The sequence below is a fragment of the Cololabis saira genome, chromosome 3 (genome assembly GCF_033807715.1).
Source record: "Cololabis saira isolate AMF1-May2022 chromosome 3, fColSai1.1, whole genome shotgun sequence".
Lineage (NCBI taxonomy): Eukaryota > Metazoa > Chordata > Actinopteri > Beloniformes > Belonidae > Cololabis > Cololabis saira.
Window position 1 is genome coordinate 20301660 of NC_084589.1, and position 16614 is coordinate 20318273.

At 39.3% G+C, this 16614-nt stretch overlaps 1 protein-coding gene across 2 annotated transcripts in view; it reads left to right on the top strand.

Annotated features, from left to right (window-relative positions):
* Positions 1–1412: 1412 nt before the first annotated feature.
* Positions 1413–16614, top strand: part of LOC133427074 (F-actin-uncapping protein LRRC16A-like) — a 64100-nt gene continuing 48898 nt past the window's right edge. For both annotated transcript variants that reach the window (XM_061716436.1, XM_061716437.1), the window contains exons 1-2: positions 1413–1820; positions 5492–5589. In XM_061716436.1, the coding sequence (XP_061572420.1) occupies positions 1781–1820; positions 5492–5589 (138 nt within the window). In that variant the 5' untranslated portion in view covers positions 1413–1780. The remainder of the gene's footprint in view (positions 1821–5491; positions 5590–16614) is intronic.

Consider the following 16614-nt stretch of genomic DNA (forward strand, 5'->3'; position numbering starts at 1 on the left):
TAAAAAGATAGTATATCATTTAGGTGAAAATTGTGTAAAAATGTGTGTTGTTTATAGTTTAAAGAGCTGCAATGACCTCTATGTTGGTCAGAAAGATTCACATCTTAGCTTGAATGAATGCTTAAAAGGTCCCCTTTAAAATGATACCAAAGACAATATTGTGAAACATTGACAGATATCCTGTACATGCAGTACTCGAGATGTAAAACAAAAATCAGGGGGATGGTGGATTTTATCATATGGGGACAGATAATTTGTGCTGATTACAAATAATGTAATATATTACAAATAATAGCACTGACCAAAACACCTGCAGAAATACTGCAGGAATGACATAGCAGCAGTTAAATGCAGCCTTCTGTAAGCTTTAAATATCCACTGGGCTTACATCAAATACATCAAAACACAACAATAAAAAACACTTTTCTGAACTTATCAATATGCCCCTGTCCTTCATAGGATAAGTAAAATGGATCACTGCAAAAACTCAAAATCTTAACAAGAATATTTGTCCTATTTCTAGTTAAAATGTCTCATTTTAGTAAAAAAAATCTCATTACACTTAAAACAAGACTGATCACTGGAAAAAACAACAATTTTCACTTGTTTCAAGTAGATTTTCACTTGAAATAAGTAGAAAAATCTACCAGTGGAACACGATTTTTTTGCTTGTAATAAGAAGATAAATCTCCCACTGGCAGATTTTTCTACTTATTTCAAGTGAAAATTTACTTGAAACAGGTGAACATTGTCAAATAAGTTATTTTTCTGGTGTTATTTTTCTGGTGATGATTCTAAATGTTGAAATAGCAGTAAAACCACATTCATTGATGAAATGACATAAGGGATGGAAAGGGGGGATGGCAGTTTTACAGGGGGAATGATTTGGACCGTTTTTATTTCATGGGGGGGATGCCATTCCCCCTCATCCCCCCTCAACTAGTGAGTACATGAGTCTAAACCAGGATATGCACCAGCATCTAAAATGTAATTTTCTGAAGGGGGTGGGTGACTTCAGAGCTGATAATTATGATACAGCTGCCACTCAGGAAGGGTGGATGAACATGGATATTTTCAAAAATGATAAGCAAGTTTTTTCACCTTGAGTGGTACTGACGTCTGGTCTGGCCCATGGACTAGTATGGCTTGCTTTGCTTGAGTCGCCGCTAGAGGTCCCTGCCCGTCTGGGTCCGTTGATGTCAACCCTGTCATGAACAGCATCCCCGCCGCCTCCCACTGCCACGACACCCCGGCATCATCACCAGCAGGGCGGGGCTCCGCCTCCTCCAGCCCCGGCATCATCACCAGCAGGGCGGGGCTCCGCCTCCTCCAGCCCCGGCATCATCACCAGCAGGGCGGGGCTCCGCCTCCTCCAGCCGGCTGCTCCTGCAACAGCAGCGGCTTCACTGGAGATCCACGGCCGCGGAGGATGCGCGGCAGCGCTGGCCTTTCAATTTGCCTGAAGCGCCACAATTCAACATGGTTTTAAGGAGATTATAACATATTATTTTCCCACACAACCCCGCGCTGTTTTTCTGAACTACAAAAACAGAGATGCACCCAGATAATCTGGGAACCGTTGTCTCCTGCCGGACGCACCGAGAGCAGGAATAGGAATAGGAGGAGAGCAGCATGTAACCGGGAGGAGCGCACCAGCTGCGGCGGACGCTCCACCTGACTCGTCCCTCGCTGTTTCCTTCACAATTTTCCTCAAAATCGGAGGCTTCTCGATGTGTTGACCGAATCGCCGTGGACACTTTGGATATTATTTTTTAGGAAAATGAGTGAAGACGTATCAGAGGTCCCTAAAGAGCTCCTGGGTAAGAGATTTGAAGCCATGTGTTCCGTCTGCAACAATCACTGCCTGCCTTTCTCCTCGCTGCGTCCATTGGTTCCTGCTGGAAACACATGTTTGGTGACAATGCATTGATTTTATTACAGTATACATTTGTAATGCAGTCAGACTTTCTGTGCTGATGTGAAACCTCTTTGTCTAAACTGATATGCAACCCATACTGCAATTGGATCAGCATTTCATTACACAGACAACAGAGCTCATTTGCTATTATGAGAGCTGATTTTCTTAAAACTATATACGCCAGAGTTTATGGAAGCTTTTCATTGTGGGACTTTAAGTAGCTCAGCTGTAGGGAATCTCTTTATACATGATGTGCTGCCTCAAGGTGCCCACATTGTTAATGTAACCTGGATTGCAGGCTATATTAGGAAGAAAAGGCAAACAGTTTAGATGTGAGTGGTCAGCCTTTCAGCTCTGAGCACATAACTCACAGGATTATTTTTTCCCCCCCACAGACTGCTTGGTCTACTCTTGCATCTCTGACCTGGAGTTCTAGCATTCTTGTTAGCCTCATTACTGTGGACAAACTTTAAAATTGTGCAGCTGTTTGGCTTCAGCTCAGAGGTTCTTTGTTTGCGAAAGTAATTCAATGCCTGACACCTCAGTGTAAGGTTGGATACACTCCAACAGCTTTCTCTTTCTTGATTTCTCAAAGGCTAGACTGAGGCCAGTGTGTTAATTGCAGGATGCATGAACCTGTGCAGAATGTCATTTGGGTTTGCAGGCAAATATTGCATGGTCATGATTCATGAAATGCCATGATATTTTGGATAGTGGCATCAGTTGATGTTTGCACTGATATTTTTGCCCCTTATCACAGTTGTCACATGCTATTCTCCTTTTCATCCACGCTGTTGGTTATGGGCTTACATCTCCACCGAAGTAAAAGTTGAAATAAGGCTACAGAGAATTTAATGCAATCTTAGAGGAGTGTGGACAGAAGAATGCATTGCACTTTGGTGTGTATCCTGGTCACTGTTCAACATTCCTAAATGTGTTTAAGCTCTGAGGGTCTATTTAAATTGCCTTTTTAGTTCCTTGCTCTTTGCTGTGTCTTTATGGAACTGTTTGGAAAAATTTAAATATGAGTGTTGTAGTTGTAAACAGTACCTGTGTATTTGGCTGATTTATATTGTATTTGAAGATGTTAATTGGTCTGAATACCCTCCTTTTTTTTGCCTGTGATGGACTATTTAGCTGCCCAATGTATACACCACCTCTCAGCCAGTGACATCTGGACTCCCTCCCCACCCCCATGACCCTGAACAGGATGATGTGGAAATAAAAGACTAGATGGATCAATATTCACCATAGGCCACCATGGGCAACACTGAATTTAAGATGCAGAATGAATGTATCACATGAGAATAATTCAGGTAATCATTAGATAAAGGCTTTTTGGTTTTGAGTCAGAAATAAATGACAAGGCTGAGGATAGTGCAGTCTGTTCATTTAATCTGTATCTTTTTTTCAGGACAAGAAATCATTTTTTTATGTCATACTCTATAACTTCCCCTCAGGCTTTAAATGAGCTAGTTCTCTGCAGCTGATTGTTGCATATTCATCTCTCCTGGAGGCATTGGCAGTTTCCCCTTGACCAAATAACCCAATTGTACACACTTACTTTAAGGAATCTAGTGTGTCATGATCCCATGTCATGAGGTGTTGTCTGGAAAAGTATAGCCAGCCATTGTCTGAAACAGTCCCTGGTGCTTGTGATTCAACAAGTATTATCAGTGTTGGCTTTCAGCGCACAGGAGGAATTTCAGCATGATGCTGCACATAGAACAAGGTCTGCTTTTCCTCTGTTTGGTTGTAGAGCATATCATGTTATGTTGTTGTGCTTTCTTGATATTTCTTGCAGACAAACATTATTTTGAAATGTTTATATATAAAAACAAAGAATTGATGACATCCACTCCTTGCATCTCTATAGACAGGCAACGCTGCATCATTAAACAGCTTGTAGAGTCAAGCTGTGTCAACGCAAAAAAAAGGGGACAATGTTTTGACAAAACAGTTGAATGTCTGCACTGAGGATTTGACCTGAGATGGCATAAATGTTTCTTAAACGAGCTGTTAGTGAGAGATAAATGCTGATGTGGGAGGATAAAAAAGAAGATGGTTTATATTAGTTTGAGTGTTTATTCATTCATCAATTTGAATTTATTAATTGAGATGGGACCAATTGAATCTGATGTTGGTATTGGGGATATCGAAATTACAAACCTTTTAAGTTTTTACCGTAGATGTATCCCTAGTTAAATTATTTGAATGGTTGGATAATATGATTGAATATTTTTGCCATAGTTTTTGCAGTCATATTGAAGTTATTTAATTTATATCAGCAATAAACCCACGTTGTCATTCAATCAGTGTCGAGAGGATCTGACACCATCAAAAGACACGTCTTATCCTATCTAAAGGAAGTTGTAAGTAAATGACTCACACAAACACAGCTGGTTGGGGAAAAAAGGTGGTGTTGTCATAATACTGACTAATTCATATTAACATTTGCATGTGTTTTAATTTTGTTTTCTCCAAAACCAGAAATTGCATAAGACTTATTAAAGCAGACAAGACCTAAAAAGAAAGCATCAAGTCACCTCTGTGACATGTAACAATGTTCTAGCTATAGAAATGATGTAGAAGCACAGTTTGCATGTTATCAGTGGTGTTTATTTAGCGAGCGGAAGGCATGCAGTTGGGGCCTTTTGCACACTGCCTAATTATTAGTTTTGCTTTGATCTGATGATGCTCTGAAGAAACCTGTAGGGAAGTATAAATGCCAGTGCAGATGTACAGTACACTCTCAGAATCCCTGCTTGTGTCAGAGATATGTGAACAGACTGTGGAGGTGTGTGCGTGTGTGTGCGCATGTGTGTGAGAGAGGTGAATGAGCTGCTTGAAGAGGTGGCTGACCCAGTTCAGCTCTCTAAGCCAGCTCTCCGGCTGTTGACACTCATCCTGGGTGTGACCAATCAATCTGAACAGAGGACCACATACTCAGCATATGACTTAAATTCTAGATTTGTTCTAAATTTGCTGTTTAAAGCCTGTGTTGCTGGCTGATGTGAAACCAGTGACTACAGCCCTGCTAGGACATGTTTCTCAAATAGTCTAGTTTGCTAGTTTCATGTACAATATATATTTTGTGTCAGAATTACTGCTGAAGGCTTCAAATCTTTCCAAAAATACTGAAAATGCCACCAAAATATCCTCAGAGGAGAGATCCATGAATATATAATTAAATGGAAACTACATGAAATGCTATTTTCCCAGGGTCTGCTATAATTGGATATGAAATATGTTTAATCAAATATCTATGTTTTTTCTAATTAGCAGATATGGGGATTATTCCCCCCTGTGGCAAGAGCACAATGATCTGTGTCAGCTCAGAAAGAAAAAGTAAAAATGTATAAAATCTGTTTCATCTCAATTGGTTTGTCTCTTCTCTTCTCTTCTCTTCTCTTCTCTTCTCTTCTCTTCTCTTCTCTTCTCTTCTCTTCTCTTCTCTTCTCTTCTCTTCTCTTCTCTTCTCTTCTCTTCTCTTCTCTTCTCTTCTCTTCTCTTCTCTTCTCTTCTGCCATATCTTTGTCTCAAAAATGACCTCTTCTCCTTCTTTTCGTGCAGAGAGTGTGAGGGATGCAGTTGGGAGGAAGGTGAAGTTGTCGCTGAGGAAAAGAGTCAAACTGGAGATAAAAGGAGACAAGACGGAGAACAGAGTCTTGGTGAGTCAGCTTCAGCTGCTTTTGAGCTACCTCTTCATTAAAGGTTTTGCCCGTGTTGTCATCTTCCTCTTGCCAATTTGTCTCTTACTTGGATGTCCTCTTTTTGCTGAAATCATTATTTACAGTAACAGCTTTTATCTTAAGGACTTGAAAAACATATATATGTATATGTATGTATATATATATATATATATATATATATATATATATATATATAGCGAAAAGTACTGTTCTCAATGCATCTTTACGTCCTGGTGGTCTTATTTTTCTTACTGGCTTGTGTAGTATTGATGTATTTCTTTCTATATTGTTTAAGACCTTTTTTCAGATTTTCCGTGTGTAAGGTGTTTCAGAGAGTCTGAATGGCCAACAGTCTTTTTTTTAAAGGTTTCATGAATCAGTCCCATGTGCTGTTCATTTTTATTCTAGTTTTCCACAAACATTAGTTTTTTTTTTCTTTTAGTGTAACTTTTAGTTGTTTTTGTTTTCATCGAACCACTTCTACACCGAGCAAAATATTAAGTTCTGGAGTTGTGAGAGGCACCTTATCTGTAATATTTATTACTTATTCATACTGGATATTTGGTTTATCCTGAAACCTATGAGTCCCACTGCATCTTTGATATTACTGTATGTATGCAGATTTAGGTCTGACTGGATTTTGTCTCCAAGGAGGATGTTAGATGATCTTGATGCGATCGAGCAATATGGGTTTTAACATAACTATTCACAAATCTTTTGTTTTTCGGCAGTAAATCTCACAGCAAGCACTCCTATTCCCTGGTGTGCTGATCAACAGGGCTTACACCTGTTCCTGCAGCTCTCACAATATCTTGTCTGAATGTCTTTGGAACAAAAACAGCGGGTAAAGACAGACACATTGGCCTCATACTGACTGAAGAAATTCCTCTCATCTGATCACATCCTGTACTGTGTTTAAACTCTCAGGGTGTCCTCAGCCAGGTGGAAAAAGGTACTCTAATTATTAACACTGGGCTCGGAGCAGTAAATCCACCAACTGCTGAATAATTGATACCTTGTAGATTATTAAAAATGCATACTGGCTCTTCTTGGGTCAAACAAGGATAATAAGTCATACATTGTTGAACATGTTTACTGTTATATGTGTGGTTCTCAGTGAAATGGCAGAAGTCTTACTTATACAACTCCCAGTGGAATAGGGAGCTTTTAGTTTAACTCTCTCTGTGGCAGTTAGTAAGAGAGGAACTATAAAAGCTTCATAACGGATCTATGCATCCAATACGTCTGCAGCTGGATTGAAAATGTCTTTTTGGTCATATAGTTCCTATCACGTTTGGCTATAAGAGGACATTAAATAATACACTCTGGAAGTCGCTAAGGGACGAGTGAGAGAGGTGAGAGTAATTAGCCTATTTTTCACATCTTTTGTACTTGCTAAGTGATCCGGGAGAAGGCTGAGGTAAGACGCAGCAGGATGGAACAAGATCCTGGAAAATTGCACATGTCAGTTTATTTAATGTAATAGTTTTTCTTGAGACACATCATTACAGCTGGAATCTGGAGCCACTGGGTTCATGCAGCAGAGATAATGGGCATGGAGTATGTATAGTAACATGTATTTGAAAGACTATAATAGAAAATACAGTTAATAGGACTGGAGACTAAATCTTTTTTTACAAGGAGCACTGTAAATCTTGTTGGTACCCTTAAATTAAAGATGGAAAACCCCAGAAAAGTCACTGACATGATTTTAAACTTACAAAAGTAAAAATAAATAATTCATTGAACACTGACAAAAGCAAATCAGATACTGCTTTTGAATCGTGGTTCAACAGAATCGGTACAAAAAAAAAAAAAAATCAGAATTAGTTTGTTTCATCCAGGAACATAGTTTCTGCTTGAGGCTCACATATGTACTGGATATACTAGCTGGTGGTGATAAAACAACATCTCTGATGATTCTGCACTTTTTCAGGAATTCTTCATGATACTTTTCTCATTATTTTTTTGATTTATTGGCCTCTGGCAGGAGCATTACCCTGTTTTAATTATGCCATTCCACCTTAAGTGAAACACTGTCACATATTTCAAGAAGGAATGCAAGTAAATCTAGGAGTTAGATGCATCGTAAAGCACTGCCTTCATTTCTACAGTACTTTCACAATTAAAGGTGACTTTGCCATTGTCACTCAAAATCTGAAAAAATCTGAATCTGAAGTTTTTCCTGATGATATAATCTAGTCTGCTTTAGTGCTGGTTTTTAGGTTAGCTCAAAGTGAATATGTCAACAGAGCTGCAATGTGGGAGCAGGACACAGAGGGTATAGTAGTGTGTACGCTCACACACACACACACACACACACACACACACACACACACACACACACACGTACACACACACACACACACACAACAATGCAGAGAAGTGGGCGTCAGTACTGGGAATTCCAGTAGAATGGTTGTGGTATTTCAACCAGATGCAGAGCAACAGTTCGTATCAGTGCTCTGCTTGACTGAACTGAACAAATAAACGTCTGTTTGTTGTTGTAGTAAAAAAGCTGAATTTGTAGGGCCAGTACTAGAGGAAGTGGCTCAGAGAGAAAACAAATAAATCATGGAGCTGTTACCTGTGACAGTGGTCGTATCCATGCACGATGAAAGAACACAGTATTTACAGATTGTTTGAAGATCATATGTTTGGAATAAAACATCGGATTTGGGGGTTTCTCAGTGTACAAACAGGATGCAGCAGAATGTCAAAGGCCAGTCCCGGAATTTAATTCATGGAGAACATTAAAGCTCCCCTAAACAAGAACATGCACACATAAGATTACAATGATTATCAAATGTAATACTAATACAATATTTTGAATATGATATTTATATAATTACATTTAATATTTCTGATAAAATAAGAAATATATTTTGTAGTGCATGAAAAGTGTATGTATAGTAGTTATTTTACAAACCATTTCAGCTTAATCCCTGTCAGCAGAGAGGTCCTCAGCTGATTGCTTTGGCCTAATTTGGATGACCTTCCTGACGCAACCCTATGTGCTCAGGGAGAGACAACCATTCACACACACGCACACACGCACACACACACCTACATGCAGTTTAGAATTGTCAATCAGTCAATTTTTTTAGCGCTACTGTCTACACAGAGCTTGAGTTACTTGAGAGAAAGCAGCACTTCTGTCTACGGTGTAAGTACACTTGATGTTGGCTTGATAAATACAGGTCTCCCTTTTCATTGAAGAAGGAAATAGTGATAATAACATCAGTCCATCCAACACACCCTGGGGAAGAGGGGAAGTGAGAGGGAGGCAGAGTAAAATGGGCAATGCTGTACAGGGTAGAGTGCATCCAGAGGGTGAAATGGATAATCATCCAGTGTAATAGCTGGAAACAGTTAGTACGTGAAGAAATCACACAATGGTTTAGGTCTGTCCTCTCAGGTCCTGCTGCTTGTATTTCAGCTCGCTGGCCTGTTCTTCTGGAGTTGTGAGATTAGAAGTACACATGAAAGTTTCAAGATCTTGTCGGAATCACCTTGTCCTTTCTGCTATCAACCTTATTACCGTAAAGCACATTTTGTTATCCGAATGCAATGTGTTTTCAAATTTGGACAGAGATTGAAGTGTCTTCTGAAACTCTAGATTGTTGACGTGTGTCCTCCCCAGGTTACTGTAATGTCAATTTATCAGTTGCAGCTCACTCATGATGTTTTATTTTAAAAATCAACCATATTCTCTATGGTCAATTTTGAAAGCACATGCTACACTTCCAGTGCTTACCGATTTTGCCAAATTTTAGTACGCAGAGTGTGAAAAAAAAATAGGTATACAGTATACGAGAAGTATCTGGATGGTTTAATACTCCCAGAAAAATATCTAGGGTACAGTTGATCTTTGTACCTCATTTGCTAAATAGTGCGATGGGCAACTGCATCAGGAGTTGGTTGGAGTTGGTCACATGACTAGGCCCAATTTGTGCTGTGGCCGATTTTTTTTTGTTTTTAAACAGTGGAATTTTGAGGTACTACCAACAACCGCCTGTAGCTCAGTACATGTTGAATATTACTGTATTAGTGCAGGAAACAATATCCGGTTTCGACAAAGGCCTGTGCCATTCATAACTTTAGCATTGCAGAGCACGCGTTTGCTTCTGGATCGCCATCAGACCACACTGTGATGCTTCTGACTAGAGTAGTCACAATATATAAAAGCTGTTACCTCAATATTTCCATTGCTGCTGTGATCAAGCCCCAAAATTCCACCTTGTGTGTTGAAGCAAACAAGAAAACTAGGAAAAACAGCAGTTTCTTGACTGTCCATTGGGGCTTGACTCCAGAAGCAGCTCCACATGTCCTCCAGTGTGGATTGATTGAAGGAGTGGAGAGCCACAGTGAATAACTTCAGGGAAAGTGCAAGTCTGTGGGACTCAGTCATTAATCCTGCGATGCTGGTAGCGGCAGGCCATGTGACCGTGGAGCCCTGTTAGACATCATTTATCTCTGGCAGCACTCATTTTGGATGTCTTTTTCTCAGGAACACTTGAAATGAGGATTTGTGGATACATTTTATAAGAATGAATGTCAGGCGATGTTATTTACCTTCATAGGTTAGCATAAGCTACTGTACGTCATCCACGTTGAAGTGGGTAACTGTGACTGACATGAGGTGGGTGTTTTCCAGCCGGCTTTTCAGGCATGTTCCTTCCACCCATTTGCAACACAGGACCGTTCAGTACGACGAAGAAAAAGGCTTCAAAACCACTCATCAGAAAACCTTTTGACCCTGGGGGTTTGTCCAGTTCTTCTTGTACAGTGTATTGGTGGCAGCAAAATTTCTCTGATTTTTTTTTTTTTTGTTTGTTTTTTGCATATTTGGAACAACCTACAAGTACATGGTCAGACGTTCCTTGGCTACGATCAACAGTTAATAGTTTACATAGCTACAACCTTTACAGGTCATAAAGACAAGGCTCCTGAATGCAACCATTTATTTGCATTTTGTGACCTTTTTTTCTTCCATGAGGATGTGACTGCATTTTACAACAATGCCGACAAGTGTGACTCAGACATGAATCAACTCTCAGTTTCTATGATGGTGTTTTTTCTAGCGGAGCTACTAGGAAGTTAGCCTTGAGCACTGGAAAATGTCAATTCAATGCTTTATGGTTCTGTTTTTGGATGTAGTTACTCAAAAGAGGCAAGGGAAGAACAACAACTTTTTACAGCTTCCTAGATAACAGAGGGAACAAAGTCAGCTTGTTAAGGGGCCACATCTGTTTTCTTTCTAGACCTTCCCTGATCCTGATCTGTTTATCTTTGTCAAGTCAACAAGAGATAATGGAGAGCTAACATGGGTGTTGCTTGTTAGGGCCCTTTTAATGAGCTATAACATACACTGTAATGCTGTGGCTATTATCATTGTCTATTCTTCTTTTAAGTGCTGCCATGCAGGTGAAGATGCTTTATTCTCAGTATTTTCACATAAGCATAACACGGATGGCAGCTTCTGGCTATGTTGTAGTTGTCACTCAAGGTGGGACAAGGTATCGATGTGAATTAGCTACAGCAGGAACATGCAAAGCTGCTTGCAACACCACCACTTGGATCATTTTGAAGAGAAACTGGCTAACACGGTGAGTCATCCCTGCAGCTGTGTAATGTTTTAAATTAAAGCTTCCTTTCTCATCCCAGAGAGCTGCCAGTATCACAGTATCAATGGCTGAAATGACTAGAAAGGACCTCCTCCACCCAAACAGTATGGTCAAAAATTAAAGTCTCTGCCAAATGCTGCAAACACTGGAAGCAAGGAACCAAGGCATGAAATAACCAGCCGACAGCATTTCATCCAAAAAACTAGTTCCGTGTCTTAATGATTGGATGAGGGGGGAGGTTGAAAAAGCATTTAAGCCTGTAAAAGCAGTTCAATATTTCTAGATAGACACAGAAACAAGATTGTCATGCTTTGAAAGTTACTAAGATATTTTAAAATTAAGATAAACATATTTGTTTAGCTTTTTAAGTGTAAAATGTGTGCATTTGGTTGTTACAGAGGACAAGATTGTTGCTCCAGCTGTAACATGTAAGCGCTGTTGATGTTGGACGAGAGCTGAGGAACAATATGATTACATTTCTTGTCTGGAAATCAGTATTGAATAATGGAGATCCATAATTTGTAATGGGAACTGCTTTCCAGTGCAGTGAGAGTTTATATCTGTTAAAGTGGACCGTGTTTTACGTCCAGCACTCCCTGTTCTGTTTCTGAATGTTGTGCAATTTCCATGAATCATGATTAAGAGAGTCCTGCTCTCATGTCATCCAGTGGGTGTTGGTATTTTGAGATCTGTGGTTGTAGCACAGTCGGACAAAAACCATGGTGACTTTAGGGGTTTTTCCTGCCTAAATAAATCTATTTTTATTTCAGCTTTCATTCCTGGGGTTAGACATATTTTTAAAACTTTTGCGTGGCTTAATGGACGGGGAAATAAAACGATGTTCTTTCTCCTTCTTACCTCAGGTTCAGCTAGAGTTCAGTTATGTTGAGAACACACCACATTAGTGTCTTTTAAACAATTAATTCATCTTAAGTATCCTGTGTTTTCTGTCATTCCGCAGGGCTGATTATTGACATAATCAGGATTATATCCAGGCTTAACCATGCAAAAAATCACATGTGGCAAAGAATAGCAGTTTTCTTGCTCAATTCACACAGCAGGAGTTACAGCAGGAGTTATTTACGGGTTGCTTCTGGTCAAATGCACTTCTCAACTATACTTAAATTATATTTTGTTTATGTTTAAAGAGGTAATGATTGAATGGTGTATTACTATTCATTTAGTAGCTCAGGTTTGCAATAAAAAAAGAATCAAATCATTTGATAAGACATTGGCATTTTTTAATTAAATGATCCTGTAATTCTGAAAACCAAGACTTTTGATATCTGTGACAATATCAGATAGGGCTGGGCGATATATCGAGATTTTAATATATATCGATATATTTTCAAACGCGATATGGTACGAGACAATATTGTTTATATCGATTTAAAAAAAAAAAAATATATATATTTTTTTTTATGATTTTGATATAGCTTATTTTGTGACAAATTGACTTGAATGTTTTATTTGAGATTTGCACAAATGTTTTGTTATTTGCACAACTGTCAACCTCAGTGGAAAAGTCTGCCTGTTACTGTCTACATTGTATTCATTGCACAGTGTATTTTAATTGAATTGTTATGCAGGAAAGGGATATTTGTTTTATTTTATTCAAGAAGCATTTTTATTCTATATATGCAGGGAGTTTCTTTTTATTTCATTTGTTTTATACATTTTGATATTGTGCAGACCTCTGTTAATAAATGTACCTGTGTGACATTTGGCACGAGGCTTTGTATTAAAACTGACTGTTTTTGTAAGGGTTTGCCTCAGAAAAAAATGAAGCTACCAGAGATGCTATGCTATAATGCTTTGGGGGAAACCCCAATTATGGCACGGAAAAAATATCGATATATATCGAGTATCGCCATTTAGCTAGAAAATATCGAGATATGACTTTTGGTCCATATCGCCCAGCCCTAATATCAGAGTACAGCTATGAGACATGAGAAGCAACTTAGTTCCTCCTGTGCACTCCTGTGCACAGTTTTATATGGCAACATTTGTGTCATATCAGCTTTATTGCAAAGGCATTTACACAGTAATTCTAGTTGAATGCAGAGAATTTCAGGAACTTAAAGCCAGAACAGAATAGAGGAAAAAAAGGAAGTTGAGTTTCCTGAATGGCAATTTGCATAGTTTTGTGTTTATAATACTATAAAACAAGACTGAAGTGTCCAGTAAATATGCCTGCTATTCCAGTGTGTAGAAAATCTTGGCATGTTGTAGGTTGTGTATACAAGGGAGGGAAAGGAAATTCATCCCCAGCCAGGCTCTTATGTTGTGAAGTAATGTTTGTGTGTCACATAACGATGGCCACATAGCTGTGAGCTCCAGTGTGCGTTACTCTTTACAAAACCAACCAAAAGTTTGCAACCAACAATACCCAACAAAACTCCTTGGAAATACATTAACTAACCATTTAGTCTGCCTCCTTGCAAGCCCCGCCCCATAATCGTTCATCTTCATTATCTCATAGGACAGGGTCATCTTAACTCACGGTCCTAGTGAAATAACCCTCATTCAGGTCATTGACTTTTTTGACTTTTTCACAGCATTGACTTAACATGTCTGCTTTCAACCCCCAGTTCGATCGGACCAATTTAGATAATTTTGATACCTTGTCTTCTTGTCCTTTCATTGTGATGACCTCAATTAATCAAATACTTGGTTCAGCTTCTACATATTCGGGTACAGCTGTTCTTGTACCTTGAGTCCTGCTTGGTCAAGCGAGAAACAATGTTTGTTAGGTGATATCGTGTGTCGCCCTGGTGAGTCATGTGTGTAACTGAATGAGGTTTGTAGGTCAAAGCAAGAGTCGGCATCGATTTGATGGTGACGCTGCACACCATGTCATAGTAAACATACACAAAACAGCTGGGTTTAAATACTGCTTTATGTTGAATCAATAAAGCTCAAGTGATACAATGAATATTATGCATCACGTCTGTTCTGTAGTGGGAAACTTTTTCACTGTTTGGACTGGATCACGAGTTTAAACAAACACGGGTCAGAGAAGACTGAAGGCATGTGTTCGTCTCGTTCTACTCTTCTGAGTTTTTTATTTCTAAATGGTGTCCTTGTAATGGCATTATTCTTTTCATCATGTCCTTCTGGAGACATCAAAGCATACTGGAATTAATCCCAATGATTATTAACAGTATGCAGACGTGATAATGAATTCATGCTCTTCAAAGACACTGTATTCTACCTCCTTCTGTCATGTATGTCCATGTTTTAGATGTGGGTTCGCTCATCATCACTTTAGGTTTTGGTGGATTAACGCTTCGTCGTACTGGATATTGACTTTTTACGATGCTAACACATCATTATAATAGTTTTTCTCTCACCGAAATGCTTTTCATAAAATGGTACTTTATTTTTATTATAATTCTGTGAAATTGTGGTTGTTTGCTTTCTGAGAATTATGAGAACATCAATAATTGTAATGCGGCCTATCGAATGTTACGCTTCGTTGATTTAAACGAGCACAAAGACTGAAAGTTTTTAAACTGATGGGTTCTCTGGGCTCATTTAAGGAGATGCATTTTCATGTGACATCATCAACCACACCTTGACAGCCAATGTCTTTGTCCTTAGATGATAAAACAGAAGACTTAATATATCTGATAGCTTGCTGTCACCTTTATGAACATATCTATTGATAATCGGATGTAACTCCTCATCAAGACTTTTAAAGATATTTCCCTCAATGTTTAATCTTTTCCAAAGGCTAGCGTGTACTACGCAAAAGCTGGGGTGTGCCCTGTACACATCACCAGTCTTTCAGAGGGCCACACGGGGTCAAATGAGACAAACCACCATGCATGCTGACACTCGGTCCCTACGGGGAATTTCGGATCGCCATTTAACCTTTTCATGTTTTGCCCTGCGGATATATCCTGAGTGTCCCTTGAAAACCCACACAGTCACAGGGAGAACATGCAAACTCCAGACTAAAAGGCTCCAGATGAGACGAGAACCTTCTTGCTGTGAGGCAGCAGCGCTAACCACCAGCCTCTTCTTATCATTTCACTTTGATAATACAACTTAATCTTGAAAGGACATTTGCTTAACTGTAGTGTAATGGGGTTTAGGATCTAAAGAACACTAGATGCTCAAAATATGTGTGTGTGTGTGCGTGTGTGTGTTTAGCGTTGACTGATGCTATCGAGCCACTCCAGAGGGGACGCATGTGTATTGCCGACATGAGCCCAAACTGTCACCCCCCTCCTTCCTGCACCTCAGTGCTCGGCTTTTGTCTCTGTCTTCCCTTTTAATGACTCATTTTCTTTGTCATGCATGTCTGCACCTCTCTGCTTAACAAAGCACTGCGCTCAGTTAAAGGAGATTTTTCCACATTGAATTTGTTGCTAGTTAAGTTGTCAAACTGCTATTCTCACATCCACAACCTTCTGTTTTTCCCTCTGCCTGCCTGCCTGCTTTCTTTTATCCCTCCGGTTTGCAGTTATATCCTATTTACCAAAGAAATCCTGGCTCAGAATCACATTGCTACACACACACACACACACCCTAACACACGTGCAAACACACACAACCTCCTACCCATTGTGTCTAGCTGGCATGCTGATGAATGAATGAACCTTTGTGATGCTGTATCTCTGTAACCTAAATATTCACAAGTCCCTGCCACATGTCTAAGAAGAAGCCCCCATATTAGTGCTAAATCCATATTGAAAACATTGATGTTTGTACTGGATCTGGAAAATACTGTGCTGAAAGCACATTTAATTCCCCAGCTTGGCTTTTTTTTGTATCATGTCAGGTATGTTTTGGAGGGTTACAGACTAGATTAGGTATGTAGCTGATTGTCATCTGCTACATGGGATTTTTATTACCTTCAATATTCTCCCAGGGAGGACGCTGATTGTCTCTCATTCATAATTCAGCATATTGTGCACCATTGCTGACAGTTTATATTCCAACTAGAAACGGAACCAACAGCAGTAGCTTTTAACACAAAAACTAAATTGAAATAAAGCACGAAATGTAATGCGATCAGACACCACATTTATTGATGCCTCAGCTCAGTGCAGCTGTGGTCTGATGAGACCAGCCAATGAAATCGGTTCAGGAAGTACCACTGTCAGCCGCCTTTGTTCCTCTCCCAGCTCGTCTCTCCAGCACCAAAGCACATAATAATGAGCAGGCAGCGATAAAAGAAAATTGATGTCTCTTTTTCAGCAGCTGCTGGCACAGCTTATGAAAAGGATTTACACTGCAGAGGAAGATTTCATCTGAAATCTGAAAAAGTGGAATTGTCCCGATCTGTCTTGGCAATCCGAGCATCCTTTTCCTTCAAAAGAAAATATATTTATTTTTCTAATTCATTTGATTTGTTTTATACTTGTTT